The sequence below is a fragment of the Euphorbia lathyris genome, chromosome 2 (genome assembly GCF_963576675.1).
Source record: "Euphorbia lathyris chromosome 2, ddEupLath1.1, whole genome shotgun sequence".
NCBI lineage: Eukaryota > Viridiplantae > Streptophyta > Magnoliopsida > Malpighiales > Euphorbiaceae > Euphorbia > Euphorbia lathyris.
Genome location: NC_088911.1, coordinates 9,486,290 through 9,498,461, shown reverse-complemented (window position 1 = coordinate 9,498,461; position 12,172 = coordinate 9,486,290). Strand labels below are relative to the sequence as shown.

Below are 12,172 nucleotides of genomic sequence, written 5' to 3'. Positions count from 1 at the left end.
ATTGATTTGTCACCTTTGACAGATGAGGTGTGTGATAGGTTTAGATGACATATCAACGATTTTATGTACATGAGATCCGAATGAACCAAATATAGGTATATGGTAGGTTTTATAGCCAACTATAAGGGTCAATTTGGTTTACCTAATTTTTTATGTTGTTGTTTACTGTTTGCCATTAAGAGCTGCTATTTGATGTTTCTATTGAAAAAGCAGAGATTCTCTACTTTTGTAAAAAAAACTACTTTTCATGTGTGAAAAGGCAAACAATAGCTCCTAACCAAATTGAAGCTCTCATTCTCAATTTGAAAAGGTAAATAAAATGTGGAAATATAGTAAACAAACGCTTTTTAAGCGTGTAATATATTTATAAAGCCAACTATAAATATGTGATAAGTTATTTTAAAAATTTAAGGTGCTAATAGACAAAATATGTCAAGTTTAAAGATATATATATATAATTCGAAGTGTGCCACTTGGAAAGCCAAGACTCTGTCTCTCGCTGGCCGCCTCACGTTAATTCAATCTGTTAATTGTGCTGCTCCCAATCACATCATGCAGGCTTGTAAGTTTCCGGATCCTGTGCTTAATGATCTTGACAAGATTAACCGTAGGTTCCTATGGGGGGAAGCTGCGGAGGGCAGGAAGATCCATCTTGTGCCTTGGAGTGAGGTTTGCCAGCCTAAAGATTCTGGGGGTCTGGGTATTAGGAAAGCAAAGGACAATAATAAAGTTTTATTAATGAAACTCCTTTGGCGTATGTGGCAAAACCCCTCCTCTCTTTGGGTTCGCCTCCTTTGTGGTAAGTATCGGAAAGACAAAATCTTCGGGGGCCCGAAAGAGAGAGTTGCTAATTGTTCCTTCCTCTGGAAAGGACTTAGTGCTGTGTTTGATGAGTTCTGCTCGGGAGTTGGCCTGGAGGTGGGGAATGGTAAGTCCATTAGTTTCTGGTTTGATAACTGGATTGGGGATAAACCGTTAATTGAGGTGTGTTCTTCCCCCCCGCCTAGTGATATACGCAACTGGAGGATTGCCGATGTGGTTGACTCGGAAGGGGACTGGATCTGGTCAAACTTTGATACTTTCTTTAGCCTTGAGACTCTCCTTAGAATGCGGGGAGTGAAGGTGAGTAATCAAGAGGAAGACTTGGATAGGCACTGTTGGGCGCTGACTAACAATGGAGTTTATTCTTGCAAATCGGCCTTTGAAGCTTTCTCTCTCTTTAGATCTGATCCTCCCTCGGATGTGTGGAAGTCAATTTGGACCCTTAAAGTTCCTTTCCGTATTAGGAGTTTCCTGTGGCTGGGCGTTAAGGACAGGCTTCTTACTAATTCGGATAGGCACAGAAGGCACTTGGCTGATTCTGGAGCTTGCAGTAGATGCAGAGGCCATGTTGAGACTTTGTGCCATGCTCTTAGAGATTGCTCTAATAGTAAAGAGGTTTGGAGGAAAATTCTCCCACACCATATTTTCTCTTCCTTCATGGCACATTCTGAGGTCGACTGGTTCTCTGATGGTGTTAGAGGAAAGTTGTTTCCATACATGGAGCATGGTGACATTTTCTTTGCTATTATCTGTCACCAAGTTTGGAAATGGAGAAACGAGGAGATTTTTGGAGATAAAACTGTTTTTATGACAAACTTAGCTGATTTCTTCTCGAAAAAACTTTTCTCTATTATCGATAGTTTCAAAGGAGAGTCCCTTGCCAGAGCCTCTCAGTGTTGTGATGTCCATCTCGTGGGATGGAGCAGGCCAAGAGAGGGGGTTGTGAAGCTGAATACTGATGGTTCCTGCCTCAGTAACGGTAAGATTGCGGCTGGAGGTGTGCTTAGAGATGTAGGGGGCGTCTGGCTTTCTGGGTTCTCCCAGAATTTAGGGTTGGGTTCTTCCTTTTCTGCGGAGCTCTGGGCTATTCTTACTGGAATCAATCTTGCTAAAAGGCTGGGTGTTAAGAGGCTCTCTGTGGAGTCTGATAATTTGGAAGCAATCAAAATGATTTATGAGAATCATTCTATGGGTCTTAACAGTCGCAACCTCATCAAAGCTATTATAAGGCTTTGCTCCTCCTTTGAGTTCGTAGAGTTCAGACACATTTTTAGAGAGCAGAATCGTATTGCTGATCGCTTGGCGGCGGCGGGCCATGAAGGGACGTTAGACGTTACTACCCTTCCTGTTTCCCCTAGTTTCATCTCTCATCTTCTCTTAGAAGATAGGATTGGGGTTAGCTTCCCTAGGCTAATTCCTGGATAGTTTGTTGTTGTTCGTTTTTCTTTTCCTTTTCTACCAAAAAAAGATATAAATATACATTAAAAAAAATTTATACATGTGCTTAATTTTTTATTTTATTTTTGAGATATGCACATGCTATATTGTATTTATATATTTTAATTGAATGTTCGGAATTGTTTCAAAATTCCAACTTAGAAAATTAGACTAAACAAATTTAAATTATGTTTTGCGTCATATAATTTGTCGCTCTTCCTATAATTATTGCTTTTTATAAGTTTCTTTTATTTTATATTTTTATGGAAGCTTTTTATAACTTCCAATCTTATCTTTTGAGAGACTTCAACACGTGGAACTTGAACTATTTAATTCGCATATTGTATATTCCTCATAACATCTCCAATATAAAATGAGTGCTTGATGACATAGAAGGCGATTTAAAAGAGGATTTTGCATTAAAGTAATAAGGATGTTTAAATAATTGTGGCAAGGTTGTTAATTTTTAATAAGCTTAATAGACATCCGACCCCCTAAACTTATAACTTTTTTCACTTAGTCCCCTCAATTTAGGGGACAACCTTTCAACCTCCTCAACTTTCCAAAAACATCACATACAGCCCCTTACATCCCTATGTTCGGTCAAAATATTGACCCGTGTAGAAAACGCGCTTGATTGTTGACCACACCAATGCCACGTGTCATTTTTTTATTAAATTTTTCCAAGTGAGTATTGTATGCGAGGTGCTGAGGTTGACTGTTTGTCGTCGCACCCTTATCGAGGTGCTGAGGTTGGCGGTAGTGGTCGTCGAGGTGAAATCGCTTGGAAAAATTTAATAAAAAAGTGACACGTGGCATTGGTGTTGTCAACAGTCAAGTGTATTTTCTACACGGGTCAATATTTTGACCGAACATAGGGATGTAAGGGGCTGTATGTGATGTTTTTGGAGAGTTGAGGGGGTTGAGAGGTTGTCCCCTAGGTTGAGAGGGCTAGGTGAAAAATTGTTACAAGTTTAGGGGATTGGGTGTCTATTAAGCTTTTTTAATAATCTTACTTTTTCTCTTTTTAATATAAAAAATTATTTAATTGTTTACTATTGATGGAATTTTGTGACAATATTTATTATTAAAATAAATTATATAGAAAATAATGATTTGTGAGATCATAATGTCAACTTTTAGAATTACTTAGTATTGGAGACTTTAATTTTTTTTTTTTTTCTTTTTTGCCAAAGATGGTGCAGATGATAGAAAACAAAATAATATATTTTGAAATGATGTGTTATGTTTTGACAAATTTGAAGAGTGTTTACATTAGAGATGGTCTTAGAATTAAGTTTGAAAAAAAAATCCGACGGTTTGAATTTTATCATTTTGAGAATCAGAGCCGATTCAGGCAGTGTAAAGAAAGTGCGATGATACATATCTTTAAAACATACTAAAAATTAAGAAATACAATTAAGACTAACTAAAAGTTTTTATTATCTTTGTGGTAATTGTTTTTATTAATTAATTTTTATCCATTCTCAAAATAAAAAGGTAATTTAAATAAGGAGATATTTGATAAAAAAATCAAATAATATGCATGGATTGAATCAAAATGACATGTATTATGAATAAAAAAAAAATTCTATGGAGAGAATACCAAGGGTTTAAAATAACCAAATGGATTAACTATATTATTTATTAAATCAAATTATAAAAATTTAATTAGTGATTATATTTGAAAACAAATGCAAGAAAAACTATTTTTTGTTTATTTGTTATAGGGACAATATGTAAAAATACATCTAATGTTTATAGCTAGAATCAATTTTACCATTAACGTTTAAAATAGTATAATTTTAAATTACCCTTAGCACTTCAAGTCAAAAGTAATTTTACCTCTAACGTTCATAAGTTTGGTCAGTTTGAAAAATAATTCATCAAACTTCCTTCTCATTCATTAATGTTATCATCTACATTTCAAATGTGCGTCGTTTTATCACTAATTAGTAACATGTTACAAGCACATGACTAGCTATGAAGAAAAAAATTAAAAAAATATATTGTATTTTATACGAATTGAACAAAAACATTCAAATATTTTACCGAATTTAAAAATATTAGTATCCAATTCTATTATCAAATCACAAAAAAAAAAGAAATCTTTTTTTATTAATTTCAAATAGATATCATGTGGTTTCACGGATTTACAGATGGGTATCTGTGGGTAAATCTTCTTCTTCTTAATTTCGAGAATTAGAAGAAGACTTCTCAAAAGTAAAAAAATCCCTAAAATACCTCTCTGCCACGTCACCCATTTAACAGATTCCATTTGTTTGCATTGATTTTTGTAACGGTCAAAACTACATGGTTCAGTTTGTAATGAAAAATACCATATGTACCCATCTGCAAATTCTTGAAACCACCCCAAAATACCCCTCTGTCACCTTAGCCATTTAACAGATCCATTTGCCTTGATTTTGGTAATGACGAAAACCATAGGGTTCAGTTTGTAATGAAAAATACCAAATGTGCCCATCTGCAAATCCGTGAAACATGTCATCTATTTGAAATTAACATATCTTTTTTTTTTGAAAAGACCACATTTTCTTTTTAGAACCTAATGTGCAATTAGTGAAGAACAATGAACAAAATATCTGTTTTTTATAATAATGTCTGAAATTGATCCAACTTGCTAACGTTAGAGGTAAAATTATTGTTGGCTGCCAACGTTGGAAATAAAATTACATCATTTTAGATGTTAGGGGTAAAATTACTTTTGACTATAAACGTTTAGGATATTTTTGTACCTAGTCCCTTTTTTATAATTAAATTTTAAAATATTGTATTTTTTTTATTAGTTGGATAATTTTTTTATATTTTGTATAGAGCATTTGAAATCACCAAACCGATCCCGTTGTTGAGATTTCCACATAGTGTTTTTAGGAGGCAGAGCGGGAATCCCACACAGTTCGAGAATAGTAAGTCCCACCTCCACCCAAATTTAACTTTCGATATAAAATTCCCCCGCGTTCCAGATAATTCGGTGATTATCTACCCCTATCGGTTCAGATTCTTACAATTTTCTAGTAATCCCGGCCCCGTTTCCACTTTTAAAAGTGATAGATATCCACGTTGAAGAATTATCCTACCAGCTACTCCATATCATCTTTAGGGTTAACTTCCTTTAATCCACATCTAATTCCATTAACCTCCTTAATTCCATTTTCATAACTAATTAATTTTAATTAATAATTATTCAAAAATTAATTAGTTTAATTAATCAAAAAAATTAATTAATTAAAACTAATTAATTTTATTGAAATATTATAACTTAGCCTGAATCTTCTATAATTACAAACTAGTCGAAAACCACGCATTACGCGGATCATATAACATAGTTAACTATTTTGATAATTGGTTATTTATTAATATATTATAATTATTTTTTAATAATAATATATGGATTATTATAAAAAAACGTTATTATTTTTTAACATTATTTTCAATATAAGATATAACAAATAAAAAGTACACGTCAAAAAATAAACATGTAATAAAATAAATACTTTTATAACAATAAAAAAAATAACACTCATATTTTAAATTTAAAAAATTTATAACACGCATCACGTTTATTCATATAAATGGATACTACCATGAATACAGCTCCAGTCCTGTACAACCAAATATCAAATGAATAACAATTATGATTTTTATTGGGAGAAGTATCAAATCCAATAAAAAAAATTAAAACGAATGATTATAATTTGATTCTAAAAGTAGTATGAGACTACATATGACATATCTTTGTATCATCCATATCAATATCACCTACTTAAAAAGTTATATCAAGAGAATAACGATCCAATTAAATATTTTTTATTTGAATAAATAAAAATTACAATTAATAAATTTTAAGAGTCGAAGATAGAAGTGAATACATGGAGATGTTTAAAATTTAACTTATGGTATACATAAAACTGTTATAAAAACATAATTACTAAAACGTAGTAGGAAGATCTCTTTGTTCTCATTCAAAAAAATAAATATAAACTTAATATATTAGTTCATTAGAGAAATTTCTTACATAAAGATAACTAATAAAAACTCTTGAAGTACTAACAATTTTGTACAAACCACAATATAAATGATCAATAACTATAAAAGTCAATGTTGCAAAAGTAATTGTATCAATATCATGTAATTAATGTACATTTTAGGATTTTGAACATCAAAAATTATTTTTATTTACATTCATTTTGAATTCTTATCTAGCATAATCCAAATTGTTTCAAGAATAAACATCTTATCAATTGTATTCGACGCTTACAATCTCTCTGTCTAAAGATTGAGAAAAAAAAACTTAATTTCTTATTAATAATAATAATAATAATAATAATGTAGAATCCATGACTAAAAATGAGAAAAAAAACTTAGAATGATAATCATGACAAAACAGGATTATAATTGAATTAAATTTTATTGTAAGTATAATGTTTCAATACATTTTTAATTATTTTCTTTAATTTCAACTTCAATGAACAACTATTGTGTGAAACTTTATATCTATTCGTATAAAAAATGCATAAAAATAAAAAATTCAATCCATATGAGTTAGATAAATCCAAATTAAAAAAAAAAGCAGGACTTCACCAGGTTATGATTTTGGAAAATTAATTTAACTCCAATTAAACCTAAAAATTGAGTTCATATAAAGCCGAAAATCCAAATTTTTGTTAGAATTAACAATCGAAACGATTACACCTAGCAACTTATATTAAAAAGAATGAAAATATACAAAATATTTATTTAGTTATTTTGAAAAAAAGACAAATAAAAAAGAAAACATAGATAAGACAACAAGATGTGTGGAATAATACAATTGAGAACAAATTAACTACCACATATGGTAAAAAAATCGAATAATTACCTTCGGAAACATAACGATTTCCTGTAATTTTTGAAACATTTGCTTCTCCCGATTTCAGTTGTACATACCTCTTCTATTTCCATCAAATTTCTTAAATTGGAGATATCAAAATCTAAATTCCTGAAGAAAATGCTATTAATATAGTTTATCAATTGAAACCGCTCATAAATAAATCTGAATCTCTTAATGAAGTAAGAACAAAATTATAAGATTAAGAAAAAAACTAATACTCACTCCATTTCTTTTTATAAGTCATTTTAGTCATTGAGTTTTTTTTTCAAAATATAAGTCTTTCTAGTTTTCCAAGAACTTTCAGTATAGTTTTCCGATCCAAACATTAAATTTTTTTGTTTTGGCCCATGTGTTTTTCAAAATTACAATACTTATTCACCAACCATTATATGAGAGAGATTTTTTTGTAGTTAACCAATGTAAACTCACTGATTTCACTCTATATTAATTGTATTTCTTAATTTGTGTGAAACAACCTAGAATGACTTATATTTTGGAATGGAGTCAGTACATAATTAAAATTAAAGGTAGAGGATGTCTTTGATTTTCGATCGCAAATAAATATAATGACGAAATATTATATATCATGTTTTATGGGTTTGGCCATGGTTACTTTGTTTTTGACAAAGCAACCTGTATTTTGTTTTTACCACCATTGGATGAACTTACTTTGTTGAAGTTCACCATCATCCAATGGTGAAAAAAACAAAGTAAGCTTTACTTTGTCAAAAACAAAGTAACCATAGAAAGCACCCATGTTTTATATATAGATTTATTTGTGACTTTTGTTAATATAGTAATTATGACATAGAGATAATTAAAACTCATTAACTCATATATTCTATTTGTTCCTACGATGCCAACTAAGCAAAAAAGTCTCTAAATACTTCCATTCGCAAAGGTGAGGATCGAACCTGGACCTTTGATTAAGAGAGGAGGAGCCTTTACCACTCCACCATAATGACATTAATTTTTAATAAATAGTAGACCTGTTCATGGACTGGGCCGGACTGGGCTTGGGCTTGACCTAACCGGACTTGCCACATATTTACTTTGTCCAAGCCCAACCAACCCTGCACTATATTTATATCGAGCTCGGGCTGGGCTGGGCCAAGCTAAAAGAACTAATTGCCAAGCCCAACCCGGCTCGGCCCAACTAATATCTTTGTATTTTTTAAAAATTAAAATTAAACTAAAAAATTATACTATAAATATAATAATAAAATATAATAAACTAAATTTTAGAGGATTATTTCAATAAAAATTAATTAACGCAATCCTAAATAAAAAATACTTTTTTATAGTAATAAATAAAACAGTAATAAAAATATGTACATGTTTACAAATTCTAAAAGATATATAGTTTGAAAATTTTTATGTTGGAGAAATGTAAATTTTTAATTTTTGGAATATAAAGTTTATTAAACTATAAAAGTTATTAAATTAAAATTATTATTAAAATTTCAGGCCGGACTGGGCTGGGTCTGGGTTTTGAGACAAATCCCAAGCCCAGCCTACTCTACATGCGGACCTAAGCGGGTTTGGACCGGGCCAGACCTATTACGAAACATATACGTCCAAGCCCAATCTTTGAAAAGCGGGCTTGGACGGGCTGGGCGGGCCAGTGGGCTTTTGAACAGGTCTAATAAATAGGAGTATCAATTCAATTTCAAGTTAAATAATTAAGGGATAATATTCAAATTTGCTTTTATAGTCTTTGGAAAAGTGCAGATTTATTCTTAAGGTAGGAAATAGCGTAATTTTAACTTTAATATTACCAAAAAATAGCGGTTTTACTTTTCCTTTACAGAAAAGTTAAATAGACCAGTTTACTATTATTTGACTCGTTATTTAATTATTAAATCAGACGCCTCAAATATTAATTATGACTAAAATATTTATTTAGTTACTAGCATAATTATAAACAATGTGTCAAAATATATCAATTAAGATTGATTAGAGTTGTTAAATGCATCAAGTCGCTTAAGCTAGATCTCGAGTTTAAGTCTTAATGTATACATAAAGCTATAATTTGGAAAGGATTCACACTTAAGAAGTGTTTATCGAGTTTCAAACTGAGAAATCGAATAAACTATATTTAAAAAACACGTTAAAATATTAATATTTTGTGGATAAAATTGATCTTTGTCTAAGTTAAGGAAAAAATTGACCAATTCCATTTTTTATTTTATAAAATTGGGAGTTTCAACACTAAAATTTGGAATAATTTACAACGGAGAAACTAACTTGATTCAAAAATTTATCCACTAAATATTACTGTTGATAATTAGGAAATGCAGTTGTCAAACTGATACAGATTTTCTGAAACGGATTTCGCCGCCGAATCAAATTCTATCATCCTCCGCTTTGCCATTGGAGATTCAAAATCAATATCCGACGCGGATAACGAACTCGATGAAGAAGATGAACTGTTCGGCGAGGATCGCTTATTATTCGTCACTCTGATCGGCACATAATCGCTGGATCCGATTAAATGAGGAAAGTTAAGTTTGGCTTTAGATCCACGCATTTCAAAAGCCGCTCGATCGTAAGCCAGCGCTGCATCTTCCGGTGTCTCGTAAGTACCGAGCCAAGCTCTTGCTCCATTTTTCTTCAGATCTCTAATCTCCGCTGCATATGTCCCCCATGGCCTCCTCCTCACTCCTTTGTACTGCATTCCTCTAGACGGCGCACTCTTTCTACGCTCCGCCGCAGCATTTTCTGAAGCATCGGTTGCATCGAAGGGCGGTGGAACCACCGTTGTTGAATCAGACGGCGTCAATTCAGTGCTGGTAAGCTCATGATTAGTACTAATGTTAGAATCGGTTGTTAGGGTTTCAATTTCAAAATCATCTTGAAGAAGATACTGCTGAATTGGATCGAAATCGAAATCGAAATCGAAATCGGAGTCTGAAATAGGATTAGGAGTTGTAATTGAGAAATCATCATCTTGAAGTAGATAGGATTCGATTGAATCCAAAGCTGAAAATGAAAAATCATCTGGTTTTGGAATTGAACAATCATCTTCAAGTAAATAGTGCTGAACTGAATCCAAGTCCAACTCAGTGAAATCGTTAGGCGTAATCGGATAATTATCTTCGAGGAGGAACTGCTGAATAGACTCCATCAGATCTAAATCACTCGTCATTGAGGTATTTTCTGATCCCAACATTTATTTCTGAGTTTACTGAAGTTTAATTTTGTTGTTTGCTGTTTGGGAAGTGGAATTTTGAGTGTGGATGATGGTATTGATTGCTGTTGGTGTTTATATATGGTCTCTTTTTCTTCTTCATCTCTTCCTTTTCTCTTGGAAGTATTTTTGGTTGGGTCCTTCCTTCCTTGAAATTTCATTGTTTAAGTGTTCATTTCACGTGCTAATTTGTTTTCTTTGTTTATTGATATGTTTTATATTAATTAATGGCAAAAAAAAAAAAAAAATAAAGTGATATATCATTATTTTTTAGTTCATTAAGACCTTGATCTTTTATTTAAATACATTAATTTCTTTATTTTTTTCCTCGTTAAGTCTTTTATGATAAAATAAAAAGTAATTTTGAACATAAAATTCGGTTAACATGACTGTTATTCAAATATTTTTAACATAATTATATATTCATAATTTACTAATTTGGTCACTAAGAGCTTAGTAAGATAACAAAAATAAAAAATCAGGGATCCGAATAAAAGATCAAGAGTTTAATAAACCAAAAAAAATGAAATGTGAGAATAACTTAATTAATTTATTTCATCATTCTCCATATAAATATATACTCTTTTTGTTTTGGCATATAAATAATATATTGTTTGTTTCTCTTTTCGTTTAGGCCTAGATCAGAATTTGAAAATAAAATAATAATGATAATAATCTCCTGAATTTATGTATGTTTTTGTTAGTTAATGAAATTATTTAAAGTGATATATTATCTAAATTTGTTTAATATGATTTATTAATATTTTTAAATTTAAGTAATCTATTTGCAGTTCATTTTTGCTTAAAATGATATATATTTAAGTTGTTTAAATCTTGTTTTGGTATATGAACTTAAAAAATTAATCATGTCATATTAAGTAAGATTAAGAGTTAGCAAAACACTCTGAATGTCCAATGAGCTAATTGGTTTTTTTGGTAAGTTCAAAGGACTCTATAAGTTGACAGGTCAAATTTTATGTGATTTTATGTTTTCGCACATCGGTATTTGTGGGGTTTTCTTCTATTTCTAGAATTCTAAAAGTTTAGAATTTTGGAAAATTCTGAAAATTTAGAAAAGAAAAAACGAGAGAGAGAAAAGTTAAAAAAAAATCAATTGAAAAATATCAATGCAGTTTAACAGTATTAAGGGATTTGCATTGATTTTACTAATGGCGCAAACCAAATGGTTTGTTTTGGATAACAAAAAAAAAACCTCACAAGTACCAATTTATGAAAACGTGAAACCGCATAGCATAGTTTTTTTTTCGGTTCTGATCACCCTTAATGATCATGTAGTATTTGGTCATTCACCGTTAGATCTGAGCTTATTAGAATCTTAAGGTAGAGATTCAAAGTATCCTACCGCTCATTTGGTCATTAAGATGCATGTGAACATTCCTAACCCTACAAAATTACATTACTGTGTACTTGAATAGAAACTAAAAAAAAATAATTAAAAAAATCTTATAACACATTATTTATTTATATATATATGAAAGAAAAAATAATGAAATATATGCACGTGCAAATTGCAACTACTGTTACTTAATGAAATACCAATAGGAATTTACATGGAATTAATTGACTTGAGTAGTTGATTATTCAAAGAAACGGGCCTTAATTAATGAATAATAGGTATATTTTGGTTGATCAAGGTCAAACTAGCTTTTCTTTTCCTTTTTTTGTCCTCCAATTTTTCTTTTTCTTTTTTTTTTTTTTATGAAAATCAGTACATCATTTTATTGATAAGAAATTGCAAGTATAAAAAAAGTAAGGAATAAAACCTTACGCAAAGCTATGTCTAAAACAACATCCATATAGGTAAAAATGAC

The 12,172-nt window shown here is 30.9% G+C and overlaps 1 protein-coding gene across 1 annotated transcript; it reads right to left on the bottom strand.

Annotated features, from left to right (window-relative positions):
• Window positions 1–9,310: 9,310 nt before the first annotated feature.
• Window positions 9,311–10,372, bottom strand: LOC136220500 (ethylene-responsive transcription factor 13-like). Its single transcript, XM_066008321.1, has one exon. The coding sequence runs from the start codon at window positions 10,320–10,322 to the stop codon at window positions 9,438–9,440; it is 885 nt and encodes a 294-aa protein (XP_065864393.1). The 5' UTR covers window positions 10,323–10,372; the 3' UTR covers window positions 9,311–9,437.
• Window positions 10,373–12,172: the final 1,800 nt, after the last annotated feature.

Coding starts and splice junctions, on each gene's coding strand:
- LOC136220500 (XM_066008321.1), bottom strand. CDS start 10,322: ATGTTGGGATCAGAAAATACCTCAATGACGAGTGATTTAGATCTGATG.